The sequence below is a fragment of the Sciurus vulgaris genome (assembly GCF_902686455.1).
Source record: "Sciurus vulgaris genome assembly, chromosome: 2".
Lineage (NCBI taxonomy): Eukaryota > Metazoa > Chordata > Mammalia > Rodentia > Sciuridae > Sciurus > Sciurus vulgaris.
Window position 1 is genome coordinate 188,712,375 of NC_136462.1, and position 15,736 is coordinate 188,728,110.

Genomic DNA, 15,736 nt, shown 5'->3' on the forward strand with positions numbered 1-15,736 from the left:
CTTCTCGCTGCTGCATGTGCCCTTTTGAAGGCTGCTTTAGCATCTCATAGAAACGTGCTGAGCTGTGTCCAGGGTTCTGCTGGGAGAGTTTTCGCTCTGAAGGATTTGCCTTCATTTTTTTTTTTCTTTCCTATCACAGACTTAATACACTGTACATACATTTTTCAAGTTTTCCACAGTAAGTTTTCAGAAAAGTTGCAGGAATAGTACAGTGAACTCCCGTACATGCTTTCCTGGGTTCATTAATTTTTGACATTTTGCCAGTTGCTTCCTCTTTTTTTGTGTGTCTTTTATGTATCTGCCATTTGAAAGTCTGTTACTGTGCCTTTACGCCCTTGAACGCTTCAGTGTGGATTTTACAAGAATAAGGGCATTCACTTCCATGACCTTAGTATGACCATCCATACTTTAAAATTAATTCTGGGCTATCATCTCATCCACAGTCCATATGCCACCTTTTCCCATAATCATTCTGGGACTGTGCCTTTAGCTGTTCCGTTGCTTTCATTAGGCCTCTTGTCTCACAACATTGATACTTTTTGAAGTGTGCAGTATGGGTAGTTATTTTGTAGAATGTCTCTCATTTGTGGTTCATTTGAGTTTGCTTATTATTAGATTCAAGTTGTGTATTTTTTAGCTGAAAACCACTACATAGTCCATATCTCGTAACAAAAATGCACCCTTGTGTCTAACAGGAAAATCTCATGACCAGCTGGCCGCCAACATCCACCGCTATAAAGGAAGAGGAGGGCAGTGAGGGTGACGCTGTGGCAGCTGCAATGTCTAAGGAGCAGGAGCCTGTCACTGCAGAGCTGGATGGGGTGCGCACCCCAGAGCTGCTGGAGGAGTTCCCCAAGAATGAAGACCAGGAGGGCTCCCCTCCAGAAACCAGCCTGCCCTACAAGTGGGTGGTGGAGGCAGCAAACCTCCTCATCCCTGCTGTGGGGTCCAGCTTCTCTGAAGCGCTGGACTTGATCGAGTCGGTATGTTGGCCAGAGCAGCTCACAGAGAGCACCCCCGGCAGGGAACATTTTCCTCACGGACCTGTCTTTCTCTTCACTCTGTCATCCTACTACCATTTACTGACCTGATGTGAGTAGCCACCCTGGGCAGGGCCTAGGACACTGACTTGGTTCTTGCCCTCTGGGATGAGCATCGGCATGTGCAAGGTGACCTGACCCCTCTCCGCAGCTCCGGGTGGGGTGGGAAGGCCTTCCAGAGGAGGGCGCTGCAACAGTCCACAAGGATGAGGGCACACGGTTGGTTAGGTTTCCCTGGAGAGAGACCCAGAAAGTGCAGTTTGGGGGCTGGTTCTAGAGTGGTAAGTGGTCTGTTGCTGCTCAGGGTAGGCAGCCCGCATCCGTGCGAGGCTGCTGCGTGAGCTGGGGTCTGTATCTCTTTCATCGTCCCGGAATCAGGCCGGCTGTCTGGCCCAGAACTCGGGTTCTTTCCGTTCCTTTCTGCTGCTGAAGGGGAGTTGCGGTGTGTTAGAAACCTGCCGTCCCCCTGGCTCTAGTCTGTTTTTGTGGGATGTGCTTCTGATCTACCAGATGCTGTCAGTTCCGGGACCTCCCTGAGGTTGGGACGTGGGCCTGAGGTCACCTTGCCCCCGAGCTGGCTTCCACCCTTAAGAATGAACCTCCTCCACCTCCAGCAAGTCCCAAGGACCAGAAATGCTGCTAGGCCTGGCTCTACTGAGGGCTGCGCCTCCAGGACTGAGCAGAGCCCTCTTTCCAGGAGCCTCTGGGCTTGCACTGTCGTTTTCTGGGTAAAGGTGGAAAGACCTGGGGTGACTCTCAGGTGTGTTCTCAGAAGCCTAGTGCCTGTTCCTTGGTCTGAAAATGGGAGAAGTCTTGCTTCCCCAGTGGGATTGTTGGGATTGAAACAACTTTCAGAGTGCCCCAGGGGGGCACCTATGAGGGACAGGCATCCCTTCCATTGTCTATATTTTGATTTCTAAAAGTAACTATGAAAATACAAATGTACAGGGTTGGGGACGTGGCTCAGCGATAGAACACTCACCTAACATGTGAGGCCCTGAGTTCGATCCCTTGGGCCCCCAGAAACTCTTTGAGGAAATGCATGGAAATGTCAACGATTGGTTTTGAGGGACCATGTGTATTTTCCTTTCTGAGTGAGTCCTTCTGCTTTAAAAGTAGAGTGGTTCCTAACCTCCCTCTCTGACAGGACCCCGATGCTTGGTGTGACCTGAGTAAATTCGACCTCCCCGAGGAGCCCTCTGTGGAGGGCAGTATTGGTAGCAGCCCGGGGCAGTCCCAAGCCTCATCGCAGCAGCAGCAGCCGCAGGCACTGCCAGCCCGCCCGCCAACTGCATCGGCACCCAATGTCACGGAGTACCGCCTGGATGGCCACACTATCTCAGACCTCAGCCGGAGCAGCCGGGGCGAACTGATCCCCATCTCCCCCAGCACTGAGGTTGGGGGGTTGGGCATTGGTACACCACCCTCCGTGCTCAAGCGGCAGAAGAAGCGGCGAGTGGCCCTGTCCCCTGTCACAGAGAACAGTGCCAGTCTGTCATTCCTGGACTCCTGCAACAGTCTCACCCCTAAGAGCACGCCTGTCAAGACCCTGCCCTTCTCGCCCTCCCAGGTGCGTATCCCAGCTCAGGCCCCACCCAGAAGCACGCACCGTTGAGCCAGTATTGACTGAGCTGCTGCTGTGAGCTGGCCTTGTGCTCCATGCTCGGGACTCGGCGATACGCAGCTGGATTTGGCTCTGCCTGTGTAGAGCTTCCGCTGTGGCAGGAAGGCTGTTAATAAGGAGGCTCAAATGTGATAAGAGGTGTGAAGGAGGCAGCCTGTGGTGCTGTGCGTGCATCTAGGCTGGGGGCCGCGAGGACTCGGGAGGTGGAGCAACCCGCAGGTGACCGCTGAGCGGTGAAGAGGGGAAGAGGACTCCGTCTTACTTGCTGGAATATCCTGTTCCTTGACCATCTGTGCCACAGCACTTGGCCAGTACCCAGGGAGCTGAGCTGTAGGTTGCAGCCCCCTTGTGGGGTAGTCAGTCCTGGGGGCAGGCTCACGGTGAATTAGCCAGACTTCAGTGTAGAAATGGGAACTGCTGGGTCATCAGGAGCTTACAGAAAGCAAGCCAGCTCCTGGGTCTGCCTCTAGGGGCTGGTGTTGGGGGAGCCAGGAAAGATGCCAGCCCTATTTTAAGGGCCTGGAGAGGCACCCAAGCTTCCTGGAAAGCAGTGTTTGAGCTGGGTCTCCTTTCCTCCATCACCTTGACCAAGAGTGAAATTGACTGGGGGCGGGACAGGCCTTGGAGCCTGGGAATAGCCTAGGTTACATGCCCCCTGGGCAGTGGGAGGATAGGAGTACTGTAACTGCTCAGGCAGGTCCTGCATCTCCCATCTCCCACAGTGTGACTGCCTGTTCTGTGCGGCTGTGGAGGGGGCCAGGCCCAGCAGTGGCACATGCAGGAGGGCTTCTGTCCTGGAGGATTGAGGCTCAGCCTGTGGTTCGAAATGGCTAATGGTGTTTCCTGGGGGGATCCTGTTTGCTAGGTCTGCCATATTAAAGTACTGTAGCTGGGTGGCTTAGATGGCAGAAATGTTTTCCTATAGTAGAAAGAAGCCCAGGGTCAAGGCGTGAACAGCCTTGGTTCTGAGGTCTCCTGTGTCTTAATTGTCCTCCCTTGTGGGACACTGTCCTAATCGTTTGTCTTTTCTCTTACAATCCCTATTTTCTCATAAGAACACCAATCATTAGGTTAGGTCCCACCCGAATGACTTTTTTTTTTTTTTTTTTTTTTAATTTATTTTTATTGTAAACAAATGGGATACGTGTTGTTTCTGTTTGTACATGGAGTAACAGCATACCACTTGCGTAGTTGTACATTTACGTAGGGTAATGAGGTTTGATTCATTCTGTTATTCTTTCTCCCTTCCACCCCTCTTTTCCCTCTATACAGTCCCTCCTTCCTCCATTCTTGCCCCCCTCCCACCCCCCATTATGTGTCATCATCTACTTATCAGTGAGATCATTCGCCTTTTGGATTTTTGAGATTGGCTTATCTCACTTAGCATGATATTCTCCAATTTCTTCCATTTTCCTGCAAATGCCATAATTTTATCATTCTTTATGGCTGAGTAATATTCCATTGTATATATATACCACAGTTTCTTTATCCATTCATCAATTGAAGGGCATCTAGGTTGGTTCCACAGTCTGGCTATTGTGAATTGAGCAGCTATGAACATTGATGTGGCTGTATCTCTATAGTATGCTGATTTTAAGTCCTTTGGGTATAGGCCAAGGAGTGGGATAGCTGGGTCAAATGGTGGGTCCATTCCAAGTTTTCTAAGGAATCTCCACACTGCTTTCCAGAGTGGCTGCACTAATTTGCAGCCCCACCAGCAATGTATGAGTGTACCTTTTTCCTAATGACTTTTTAAATGAATTACCTCCTTCAAATCCACATATCCAGGGACTGGGGACTCAATCATAGCCTATGCAAGGCCCAGGTTCGGTCCCCAGAATTGAAAAACTAAACTTAAGTCCCTGTCTCCAAATACAATCCCATTCTGAGGTGCTGGGGTTTGGATGTTAGTGTGTGAGCCTGAGAGGGACATGCAGCCTGTCTTGAGTGGGGGCCTGGGTGGAGAAGGACGACAGCAGAGCCCTGGGCTACCCAAATAGCCCCGAGGGATAGGGAGCGTGGCCGCTTTCCCCAGAGACGCTGCCTGGGCTGGTGGGCCTAAGGCTACCTACAGAGACAGCCGGTGAACAACCCCCCAGGCAGGGAGGGCTTAGGTGCAGGTGTAGAGTGCAGATGCCAGCTCTAGTTAGATTGTGAACCTGGCCTACACACCTGGTGCAAGGACTTGAACACCACGTGCTCCTGTGAAAGGGCTGGGGGTACCTGTGTCTCAGGATTCACAGGGACTAATGCCTGTTTGGAGCGCTTGGTCCTGCAAATGGCCGCCTCTGTGCTTCACAGCTGCTTCAAAGCTGTAAAGGACTGTAGTCGGCTTTCTCTGACTTAACTGCACTGTGTCAAAGCTAGGATTTGGGTGATGGTGAGCCTGGGGTCTTCACAACTACTTATGGGTCCTGTCCACCTGTCTTGGTCTTTGCTGGTGTCCAGCAGCTCAAGAGGGTACCTCGGCCTTAGGGCAGCTGTATTGGGGGAGGGGCTTCTGAAGTTGCTGCCCTAGTCCCAGGGCCTTAGGAAGCCACCTGTAAGTCATCCTGTTCTGTGTTCTTTCTTCCCTGGCAGTTTCTGAACTTCTGGAACAAACAGGACACCCTAGAGCTGGAGAGCCCCTCACTGACGTCCACTCCAGTGTGCAGCCAGAAGGTGGTAGTCACCACGCCCCTACACCGGGACAAGACACCCCTGCACCAGAAGCATGCTGCGTGAGTGCTGGCTCCACCTGCCCCTCCCCGCTCAGTGGCCAGTGCGTGTCCTGGGGCAGTGGGGAACTGCTCCTGGGAAAGCACATCAGTCTTGGGAAGTGTTCTCCCTTCGGTCACCACACCTCTTCATGTTTGTCAGCTTAGGCTGCTGTTTACCTTCTTCCCTCATTTTTATTATTTCTTAACTTGAGCAGAGTCCAAGTTGACACACAAACTGAGATCTCTTCCCCTTTTACAAACTCCGAGTGCAGACCTGGAGTGTTTGATAGCCTTGCATGTGGGCTGAAAGCGGCTCGCCTCTGCAGCCTGCATGGGCTGCCCAGCGCCTGTCTTTTGGAAGAGCTTTCTGGTCTTTTCCCTATGGGTCAGGTAACTGAATTCCAGAAGGAGTTGCTTCCCTGCTTTTTTGCCTATTGCCTTTGATGCAGGAGAAGTTTGCTGGTGTCCCGTGAAGAAGTTTGTGTGGTTCAGGAACCAATTCAGGAATTTAGCCCCATGTGATGACAGGTGATTTCAGAAACAATTCATGCATCCTTTGGTTAGAAATCAATCTCAACAGTAGATCTAAAAAAATAGGTTTTAGGACTGGGATGTAGCTCAGTGGGTAGAGTACTAGTATGTGCCAGGCCCTGAGTTGGATCCCAGTACCACAAGTAAATCAGTAGGTAAACACACACACACAATGAAAAGATAGGTTTTGTGAGAAATGATTCTCCATTCAAACCAGAATTCTAGATTTTACATCTAAGCCCTTAAACAGAGATGCCAAACCCCAGAAGGCATTGATGCCTCCCCTCTTTCCCTTCTCAAGCCCAGGAGTATCCAGTTACATACCAGGCACAGTTCTATTTTGTGAGATGCTGTGTGTATGTATGTATGTATGTATTTGGTACTGGAGATCGAAACCAGGGGTACTTATCCACTGAGGTACATGTCTGGCTCTTTTTATTTTTTGTTTTGAGACAGGGTTTTGCTAACTTGCTTAGGGCCTAAGTTGATGAGGCTGGCCTTGAATTTGAGATCCTCCTGCCTCAGCCTGAGCCTGGGATTATAGGCATACACCACCACACCCAGGTCTTTTAAGTTTTTTACTAAATTTCTGAGGATGTAACTAAGTTGCTCTGGCTAACTTCAAACTTATGATCTTCCTGCTTCTGCCTCCCAAACCAGTGGGATTATAGTCATGCATCACCATGTCCAGAAATGGTGTATATTTTTGTATTCCTACATATTTTTAGAGTTTTGTTCTGTGATGCAGTTGAGTTACTTAAAAAGTTTGATCCTAAGGGTCTTCCTCAAGATATATTAAGAGAGGATGGGGTCCTGGGGTTTTAGCTCAGTGGTGCAGCGCTTGCCTTGCCCATGAGTCGCTGGCTCTCACCCCCATCTCCCAACCGCCTGGTCTCTCAGGGTTACTGGCTTCGATCCTCAGTACCACATAAAATTAAATAAATAAATGTATTGTGTCCATCTACAACTTAAAAAAAATTAGAGAACAGGATAGGGCAGTTCAGTTCCAGATCCTTCAGTGCTGTACCAGATGCCTTGTGAATGAAGAGCTTGTCCATTCTGACTGGTGAGAATGAGCATTATTCGTAGCCTGTGTGTGCTGTGCTGCTCCCTTATAATCATTTTTTTTCTTTTTGATATTGGTGATTGAACTCAAGGGCACTCAACCTAGGAGCCACGTCCCCAGCCCTTTTTTGTATTTTATTTAGAGACAGGGTCTCATTGAGTTGCTTAGAACCTTGCTGTGTTCCTGAGGCTGGAACTCATGATCCTCCTGCCTCAGCCTCTGGAGCCGCTGTGATTACAGGTGTGCACTCGTGCACCTAGCCCCTCTAATCTTTCTGAAGGTCATTCCCTGGGTCTCTGGTGTTTCCTGACAGGAATGTGCAGGTTAGCACTCTGCTGAGTACACCAGGGCTCCTCTGCATGTCTCTGGCCTCTCCTTTGCCTCCCTCTCCTCTCTGGTGCTATGCCCTGTGACCTCTAGCTGCTGCCTAGGACTCCCTGGACTCTCAGTATCTGCAACTCCAGGGTCTGCCGGCTTCACCTGAGTGTCCCCTGCTTGTGCAGTGGCCAGCAGTCCCATTGCAGTTTGCTGGAGCAGTTGCTGACCTGCCCCCATGAGCCCGTCTCAGGGGTCCCTGTCCTTTGTTGCCTGGTGTTGGGGTCTGTTCATCTGTTGCATCTTGGTTTCTTTGCTCTTCCACGTGGGAGGGTACATCTGCTCCCTGATGGTCTGTTTTGGGCAGAAGTAGAAGCTTGGTGTTTCATCTTTCATTCAGGTTATCATCACTAAAGAATTTTTGGTTTTCTGTATTCTCTCTCAAAAATTCTTTTTTGGCGGTGCTGGGAATCGAACCCAGGGCCTCATGCTTGCAAGGCAAGCACTCTACCAACTGAGCTGTGTCCCCAGCCCCTCAAAACTTCTTTTTGATGTTTGCCAAGACATACAGGCAAGAACGACTTACACTTAAATTCCAGACTTTGTTGGTATTTTGTTGCCCTCTGATCTTATATCCCATCTTCCTAGTTTTATTGTTTTTTGGCTTTATTGCTCTCAGAAGAAAAAAGGTCGTGGTTTTTTGAAAGGGAGTGTTCACTAACAAATTTAGAAGCTTCTTGACTGACTAGGGGTTGTGACCCCTTTACACCCAGTGCGAGTTGCACACCCAGCCTCCTGAACATGACAGCTGAGCTCCACCTGCTTTAAAAGTGGTGGAGCTCTTGAGCAGATGGTTGGGCAGAATCTAACATGAGCCTATTCTACAATAAAGTTTTGCGTATGTCATTATTTCTAAAAAGTAGAATGGGTGTAATTTCACACCGTGGTAAAGTCCAAAAATTGTAAATCAGCAGTCTTGAATCAGGGCCCTGCTCTAAACATAAACCAGCATGTGGTCTTTCAGGCAGAGCCAGGCACCAGGGAAACCACAGGCCTGAGGAGGAGGGTAGTGGTGAGGGGCTTCTGACTGAGGGAGGTCAAAGGTGGCCTCTTAGAGATCCCTGTGAGAATTTCTGAGGAAAAAACAGTTCCAAGGTAGAAACGTGCTTTTTGTGTGTATGGAGCAGCAGTAAAGTTTGGGGATGATCAGATGGAGAAAAGGAGGTGAGAGGTCTCTGACCTGCTGTGGTGTCCCTGACAGTGTTGTCACACAGCCCTAAGGTTCAACTGCTTCATGAGAGCAGGACTTCCCTGGGTTAAAATTTGGTTTTCCTTGGTTGTTCCAGGTATTTCTTAGAGTTCTCAGGCTGCCTGGGCGAGGGCTGTGCTCAGATCTGGGCCTTCTTCCTGTTTCTCAGCAATGAAGCTGGAGGCAGAAATCTTGAGAACAGACATGACCTCAAACAGTGGCCTGTCCTTCATTTTCTTACAGTATTCAGGCAGTGGAAAAAGCTGATATCCACCCAGGTGCTTCCTTCGTAGAGTCTTTTTCTGCCTCAATCCTTCCTTATAGGTTTTTTATTTTTTTAGTCTCTTCTCCTCTTTCCTTTCTCCTCTTCTCCCTCCTCTCTTCTCCCTTCTCTTCTTTTTTCCTTCCTTCCCCTCCCCTTCCCTCCCCTCCCCTCCCCACTTTGGATTGAACTGCATCCCCAGCCTTTTTTATTTTGAGACAGGGTCTTGCTAAATTGCCTAGTTTGGCCTCAAACTTGAACACCCTGCCTCTGCCTTGCGAGTAGCTGGGATTACAGGCAGTGCCACAGGCTCAGAATTTTTTATCTCTTCGATTTGCTAAGCTGCATATGGGTTTGTGTTTATTTACTTTTGCCCCCACCTCCACCCGTTCTGGAGATGGACCCTGGGCCTCTGCCTGCGAGGCGAGTGCTCTACCAGGGGCCACGGCCCCGCCCCTTCCACCTTCCATTTCACCTTCATATTCCTGTTCATTGTTTGAGGCCCTTGCAGGGGGGACGCGTGGAATGTCTCTGGAGTTGCTGCTGTGGTTTTCTGTGGCCTCCCACCACTGAGCCCCCAGCCTCCAGAACTCCATCTTCCACTCCCAGCGGGGCTCCTTTTCACCCCCGCCTGCTGAGCCTTGCTGACGTGGTGGGCTGGGGAGACTGGAGTTCCCGGCATTTCCCAGGCTCCCCCCTTGAGCTGTGGTTTGCACTGTCAGGTGTTGACGCCTGTCCAGGCTTCCCTGTCTTCAGTCTGTCTTCCAGAGGGGAGCTCTGCGTGGGGGAGAGTAGAGGTAGGGGATTCATGGTGGCTCCCTGCTTGAGCCCCGAGTCCTGAGAAAGGAAGAGAAGAATGACCTGCGTTGGGCCTACCTGTCCTCTCCCATGGATTGGTTCAGGCTGAGGGAAGGAGCCAGTGAGGCACGGTGGCCACATCCAGGGGCCTCTGCCCCCTGTTCTGGTGATGGGTGTGTCCCCACAGCTATCCCGCTCTACCCTGAGATCAGTGGGCAGCCTGCAGGTGACCCAGGCCAGCCCAGGGCTTTGCACAGGGGATCATGTTTTGGGAGCCTGGTTCCTGCTGCCGGAGTTGAGTTTGCGTGACCCACCCTGGCCTCTGCTGCTGGCACTCCGGGGTGTGAGGTGCCACTCGTCTCTGTCCCCTCCCCTCTCTCTCCCCGCAGGTTTCTCCGTCTCGTTCTCGGGGTGCTGTGTCTGAGGAGGGGCCACAGTGCTTCTGCTTCTGGGCCAGGCTCTTCTGGGTTCTCACTGCGAACACACTCCCTCCATATTTCTGACCCCGCTGTGATGATTGGGAGTGGGGTGCTGGCCTTACCGTGCACCTGAGGCTGCTCTCCACACTCTGGAGAGAGGCTGCAGAGGGATGTGGTCTTCCTAGATTCCGGGTCCCCACAACCACCGCCGAGCCTGAAGCATGAGCACAGACTCTATTCCTGGAAAGTCCCAGTCTGACTATGGACTGTGACTGAGCAGCATTCTGTGTCACTGTCTGGGTCTTTTGGCCCCTAAAACTCATTCCTGTCCTTCCTATTTCTGAGGGTGGCCATTCCTCTGGGCTCCTGGCCTAGACCTGAGGGGCAGGGAGCTGGGCGGGACTCCAGCCCCTGAGCCTAAGGAAGGTGGAAGTCTGGCCCACCACTGACCCTGCTCCTCTGGTCCCTGGCAGGTTCGTAACCCCAGATCAAAAGTACTCCATGGACAACACTCCCCACACGCCAACCCCATTCAAGAACGCCCTGGAGAAGTATGGACCACTGAAGCCCCTGGTACGTGGGCGGTCGCTGAGGGTCTTTGGGCTCATCCAGCGCGTGGGTCACAGGGCCCTTCCGCTCTGAGGTGCAGGTGTCCTGTTTTTACAAATGAGGACACCAGGCTGTCTCTCATCACTTGGTTGGCGTTTCCTTGAGCTCCTCCAGCGTGTTGGGCAGGTGCTGCTCAGCGAGTGGATGGCGGAGCACACACCAGTGGCTGCTTTGCTTTCAGTGTATGGTGCGGGCTGGGAAGCGGAAGGCGGGTGCTGGAAAGCTGAAGGGTGTCTCAGGTCCCGTGCCTGCTTCTGAAAAGTGGCACGTTGCTCCTCACCCTGGAGCCTGTTGACTCGCAGCGCATAGGGAAGCCACCAGGGCTTGGGGGGGCAGGTGAGGAAGCTTCCGCTGGGCATCTCCCCGTCCTCCTAGTTGACGGCAAGGTCTTGCTTTCCCTGAGGAAAAAGAAAGAGCAGGTGTCCTTCAGGAACCCTCTGAAACAGGAGGCTAGTTGGGAACTGGGGGGGTGGGGGAGAGAAAGGCGTGGCTGCAGAGAAGTCTGAACAGCCTCCGTGCCTTGGGCCTCCACTGCGTGCTGCCCTCTGCGTGGCCGGGGTCCCCGGCCTGCAGTGGCGCTATTCTGAATTAGATGGGATTTCTAGGGACCACGTGGCCTGTGGTCAAGGCAAGGTATGAGTCGCACCGCCCTTTCCTGCTGCAGTGGAGACACTGGGCCATGCTGAATGTCTGTGGCTGTCCAAACAGGCTTTGCTTTGCCAGCTGTGATCTAAGCGCAGGGTTGGTTGTTGTTCTTCTTTTGTGTGTGTGTGGAATTAGGAATTGAACTGAGGGTGCTCTACCGCTGAGCCGTGTCCCCATCCCCTTTTTATTTCTTATTTTGAGACAGGGTCTTGCTAAGTTACTCAGGCTGGCCTCAGACTTGTGATCCTCCTGCCTCTCCAGTAGCTGGGGTCATAGGCATGTGTTTACTGCCTTACACCTTCCACTTCCAGGAACTCCCTCCCTCCCCTGAGGCTGGAGAGATTGCCAAAACTCCAGGCCTGGGCAAGTCCAAGAGTCCCCGATAGTGTGTAGCAGAGGCTTTCAGCAAATCCAGGCTCTTAGAGCAGTCGGTGGCCTTGGGCAGGTGCTTGGCCCCAGGCCCGAGTTTCTGCTGTGCAGACCAGTTACTGCCCAGGGCTGTGGGAGTTGCTGTGGGGTATGGGGCTGCTCCAGCCATGGCAGCCTTGGGAGCTGAGGTCTTTGTCCACTTGTCCATTGTTGGGAACGATGTATGTGAGGTCAGTGTCCTAGCACAGGCTTGCTTCCCGGCTGGCCCAGCCGTGACTGATCTGCCGCACTGTCCCATGAGCAGGCTGTGTCCTGTACCCGGACAGCCTGAGTGTAAGACCTCACGTGGACCACCTCTGCCCCTGCCCACAGCCCCAGACCCCACACCTGGAGGAAGACTTGAAGGAGGTGCTGCGCTCTGAGGCCGGCATCGAGCTGATCATCGAGGACGACACGAGGCCCGAGAAACAGAAGAGGAAGCCCGGGGTGAGTGGAGTGGGTGCGAGTCCCTGCCCACAGCCTGGGCAGGGGAGCCAGAGACATAGGGAGGAACGTGGGCCTGGGGACAGCTGGCGAAAGTGGGGGGCCTCATTGAGAAAACTGACGAGAGGCCCGGTATTTTACCTGGACCCTCCCTTCTCCCTGTGAATGGTGAACTTACTGACCCAGTGTTGTGACTGGACTCTCCTGAGGTGGGCCCTGGGCTGGCTGTGGTGGCTGCAGTGTGCCAGGGCCCCGTCACCCCTTCATAGAGTTCAGCGGGTAGTGATGGGTACTCGGCAGGCATCCCATGACCGTCTGAATCCACGGGGATGAAGGGCAGTAGAAAGGGGACTCGGGTTCCCAGGGACTCTTCCAGGTGGGAAGAGCTAGCCGGGCAAGAGTGTGGCGTGTGAGGGGCTGGGGGAGTGGTTTTCGGTGAGGCGGAGCAGGTGGACACACCTGGGTGAGGGCAGGGCTGTCCTCAGACTGGCACAGATGCCAAGCTCAGCCAGCCTCCTTCCCACTGCACTGCCTGTGGGCAAATGTTTTTGGCATCACTTGGGGCGATTTCTCTGCCAGTCATGTTTAGGGACATGTTTAGTGTGATGAAAGCTTGGGGTGACGGGGCTGCGTGTGGTCCACTTGGGGTTGAGGAGCAGGCTTCTTAGTGGGTAGACGTTCATCTTGTGTCCTGCTCACTATTGCAGTGTCCTGCAGGACAGGGTCCACCCTGGTGCCGTTGGTACCAGGGCTGAGGGGTCCTGGTTCCCCATGTCCACAACAGCCAGTCCCCACCAGTGAGACCTCACTGACTCCGCTGTGGCAGGGCCGGTTCCGTGACCAGCTATGCAGGGCCGTCCCCGCACAGGCCACAGGAACCCCTAACCACTCCTTCCTCCCCACCCAGCTGCGGAGGAGCCCCATCAAGAAGGTGCGAAAGTCTCTGGCTCTTGACATAGTGGATGAGGATGTGAAGCTGGTGATGTCTACGCTGCCCAAGGGTCTGTCCTTGGTAAGGGGTCAGCTGTGGCCGTGCTGCCTCAGGACTGCAGAGGCTCTTTTGCCCAGGGAGGTGATCTCCCTGGGAGCCTCTGCCTCTGCAGCTGTTTTGCCAGTGTCGGTTGTGGTGGTCTGTGATGCTCCAACTGGACTTGCAGGGCCCGGCCCAGCGGGGAGGGGTGGCCCGCCTCCCTCAGCAGCTCTGCTTGTCTTTCACAGGTTTTATCTGGCGGGAGTGGCATTGCTAGGACACCGTGGTTTCCAAACTGTGGGTCTGGGTCCCCAGCACCCTTCCTTGCATTATGTCACCCCACAGAGGGTCAGTGGTGTGTCTCAAGGCACAGCCAGGTGGTTGGGACACATCAACCCTGGGGCGGGTGCCGTCCAGCTCCCAGACCAACAGGCTTCCTGTGCTAGGTCTGGCTGACCTCAGATGGGCGATCAGTGCCCACACAGAGTGTGGGTCCCAGAAACCATGTTGTGCAGGTGATCCCTTGCAGTTGAGGACAGGGTGAGCCTGGCTTGTCCCGACCTCCAGAAGGGAGACGGTGAGAGGAGTAGTAGAGGTTAATAGCCATCTGTCTTAAAATTAGACTGCTGCTCCTGTGCTCTCCTGGTGGAGAATCTTACTGTGTCTGGACCCCACCAGGCTGGGCATGTCTCTTTTCCCTTTTGGTAGTGCTAGAAATCAAACCTAGTGCCTCATACACACCAGGCATGTTCTCTGTGCTGAGAGAGGCCTGTGAAGTAGTTACCCCAAAGGAAAATGTTACTGCAGGTGGTGAGGAGCCTGCAGGGGCAGGGTGGGTGGGGCTTGAGCCCTGATGCCACCACGTACTCTCTGGGGTCCTCATTGTGAAAGGGCACAGGTCTGGTGGACTGTCAAGCGGAGCAGAGCAGGGAGGGTGGATGGGCGGCAGGAGGGTTTGGTGTCCTCTCCCGTGATCTGCTGCATCTCCTTGGTATTGGTGGGCGTTTTTGGCACCAGGAAAGCTAGGTGCCATGTTGGCCCTGGAGCTCCACAAGAGGAGCAGCATTTCTGCCGGGGTAGGCGCAGCCTCTGAGAGGCACTTTGCAGACGTGCTCGATCCTTAGAAGGTTGGGCAAGTTCATCACACTCCACATTTGAAGGAGGATGCCAGGGCTCAGGGGCTTAGGGAAGCCAGCGTCCTTTCCAGAATCTCAGCAGCCCGAAGGTGGTGGTGCCACTAAGATCTTGTAGCTAAGTGCGACTGACTTGGTTTTGATTTCAGCCGACAAATGTCCCATCCGGCTCCTCCAGCCTCACCTTGCCAGGTGTCAAAGAGGACAACAGCCTGCTCAACCAGGGCTTCCTACAGGCCAAGCCCGGGAAGGTGACCGCCCAGAAGCCCAGAGGCCCCTCTCCAGCCCCCGCCCCTGTGAGTGCTGGTCCACCTCCTTGGGCCTTGCTCTGCTGCCCCCTTCACCTCGGGCCTCTGCACAGGCTCTTCTCTCCCCGAATGCTGCCCCTGCTGTCAGTCACCTCAGTCCAGGCACCACTTCCTCGGGGAAGCCTTCGACCCCACGTGGAGAGACTCCCCTGTCCCCCGCTTCTCGCTCCGACCTGGTCTCACTTAACTAAGGCATTGTGGGTTTGCTTAGTGCATCTCTGTCCTCACCAGCCTCTGCTTCACAATTAAAGCCACAGACGGGGAGCAGCTCCCTGAGGGCCACCCAGGGAAGTCTCAGAGAGGACAGGTGTCTTGGCTTCTAGAGGGAGGGTCATAGAAATGTCACTAATCCTCCCTGGCCAGGGCCACAAGGTTTGCTGGGAGCTGGCTCTCCTACCTGGCTGGTAACCCTCTTGCCTCCTCCCAGATGACCAGCGCCTGGAAGAAGGTGGCCTGCGGGGGGACCAGGGACCAGCTCTTCATGCAGGAAAAAGCCCGGCAGCTCCTGGGCCGCTTGAAGCCCAGCCACACGTCGCGGACCCTCATCTTGTCCTGAAGGGCTTGGAGGACACGTACCTGTTCTCATGTTTACAGGGGTCGGGGGTGGCGGAGGGGTCTGGGTTCAAGAGTCACGCTCAGGTGACTACCTGCAGGGAGCCTTCTGCTGCCAGCCCCTCCTCGACTGACTGCTCAGGTGGCGGCAGGAGGGCCACACACTGTCCTGTCACCAAGTCCAGCTGCAGGTGGTTCCTGGTGCTAACAGAACAAAGTCCCACTCCTGGGCCTGCCTGTCCCCTCCCCAGTGCCACAGGGAGCAACCCTTACTGGCTTCTCCTAAGCTCTGGGTCAGGCTGGCCTCATCTCAGACCCCTGCTTGGGACAGGGGACAGGGCTGGGTGCTCCTTTTCTCAACCTCTGTTGGTACCTTTTCTTGCAAAAATAAAAATGCCTTTCTCCTTGTGCTGCTCTGGACTCTTCCTCCTGGTCCCTCATCCTTGGAATGAAGTCTTGCCTGTACATCTCTGGCTGAGGTGCTCCGGGCCCTTTTTCCCAGAGGGGCCCAGTGATCGGGCAGCAGGTTCTTTTGGCGTTGCTCCCAGCAGGCATCTCTGCAAAGCTCTCAGAACTCTTGGCCATAAATGGGGTGAGATTGGACCGACTGGTGGGAAGGTGCAGTGGGATGACACAGTTGAACCTTGTGTGACACTGTCCGTGG

The 15,736-nt window shown here is 53.7% G+C and overlaps 1 protein-coding gene across 1 annotated transcript in view; it reads left to right on the forward strand.

Annotated features, from left to right (window-relative positions):
* The window catches only part of MYBL2 (MYB proto-oncogene like 2), a 36,490-nt gene extending 21,010 nt beyond the window's left edge, over positions 1 to 15,480 (forward strand). Inside the window, exons 7-14 of the mRNA XM_079129421.1 lie at positions 696 to 983; positions 2,188 to 2,610; positions 5,245 to 5,384; positions 10,477 to 10,576; positions 11,999 to 12,112; positions 13,017 to 13,121; positions 14,362 to 14,508; positions 14,948 to 15,480. Coding sequence (XP_078985547.1) covers positions 696 to 983; positions 2,188 to 2,610; positions 5,245 to 5,384; positions 10,477 to 10,576; positions 11,999 to 12,112; positions 13,017 to 13,121; positions 14,362 to 14,508; positions 14,948 to 15,076 — 1,446 coding nt within the window. The 3' untranslated portion in view covers positions 15,077 to 15,480. The remainder of the gene's footprint in view (positions 1 to 695; positions 984 to 2,187; positions 2,611 to 5,244; positions 5,385 to 10,476; positions 10,577 to 11,998; positions 12,113 to 13,016; positions 13,122 to 14,361; positions 14,509 to 14,947) is intronic.
* The last annotated feature ends 256 nt before the right edge of the window (positions 15,481 to 15,736 follow it).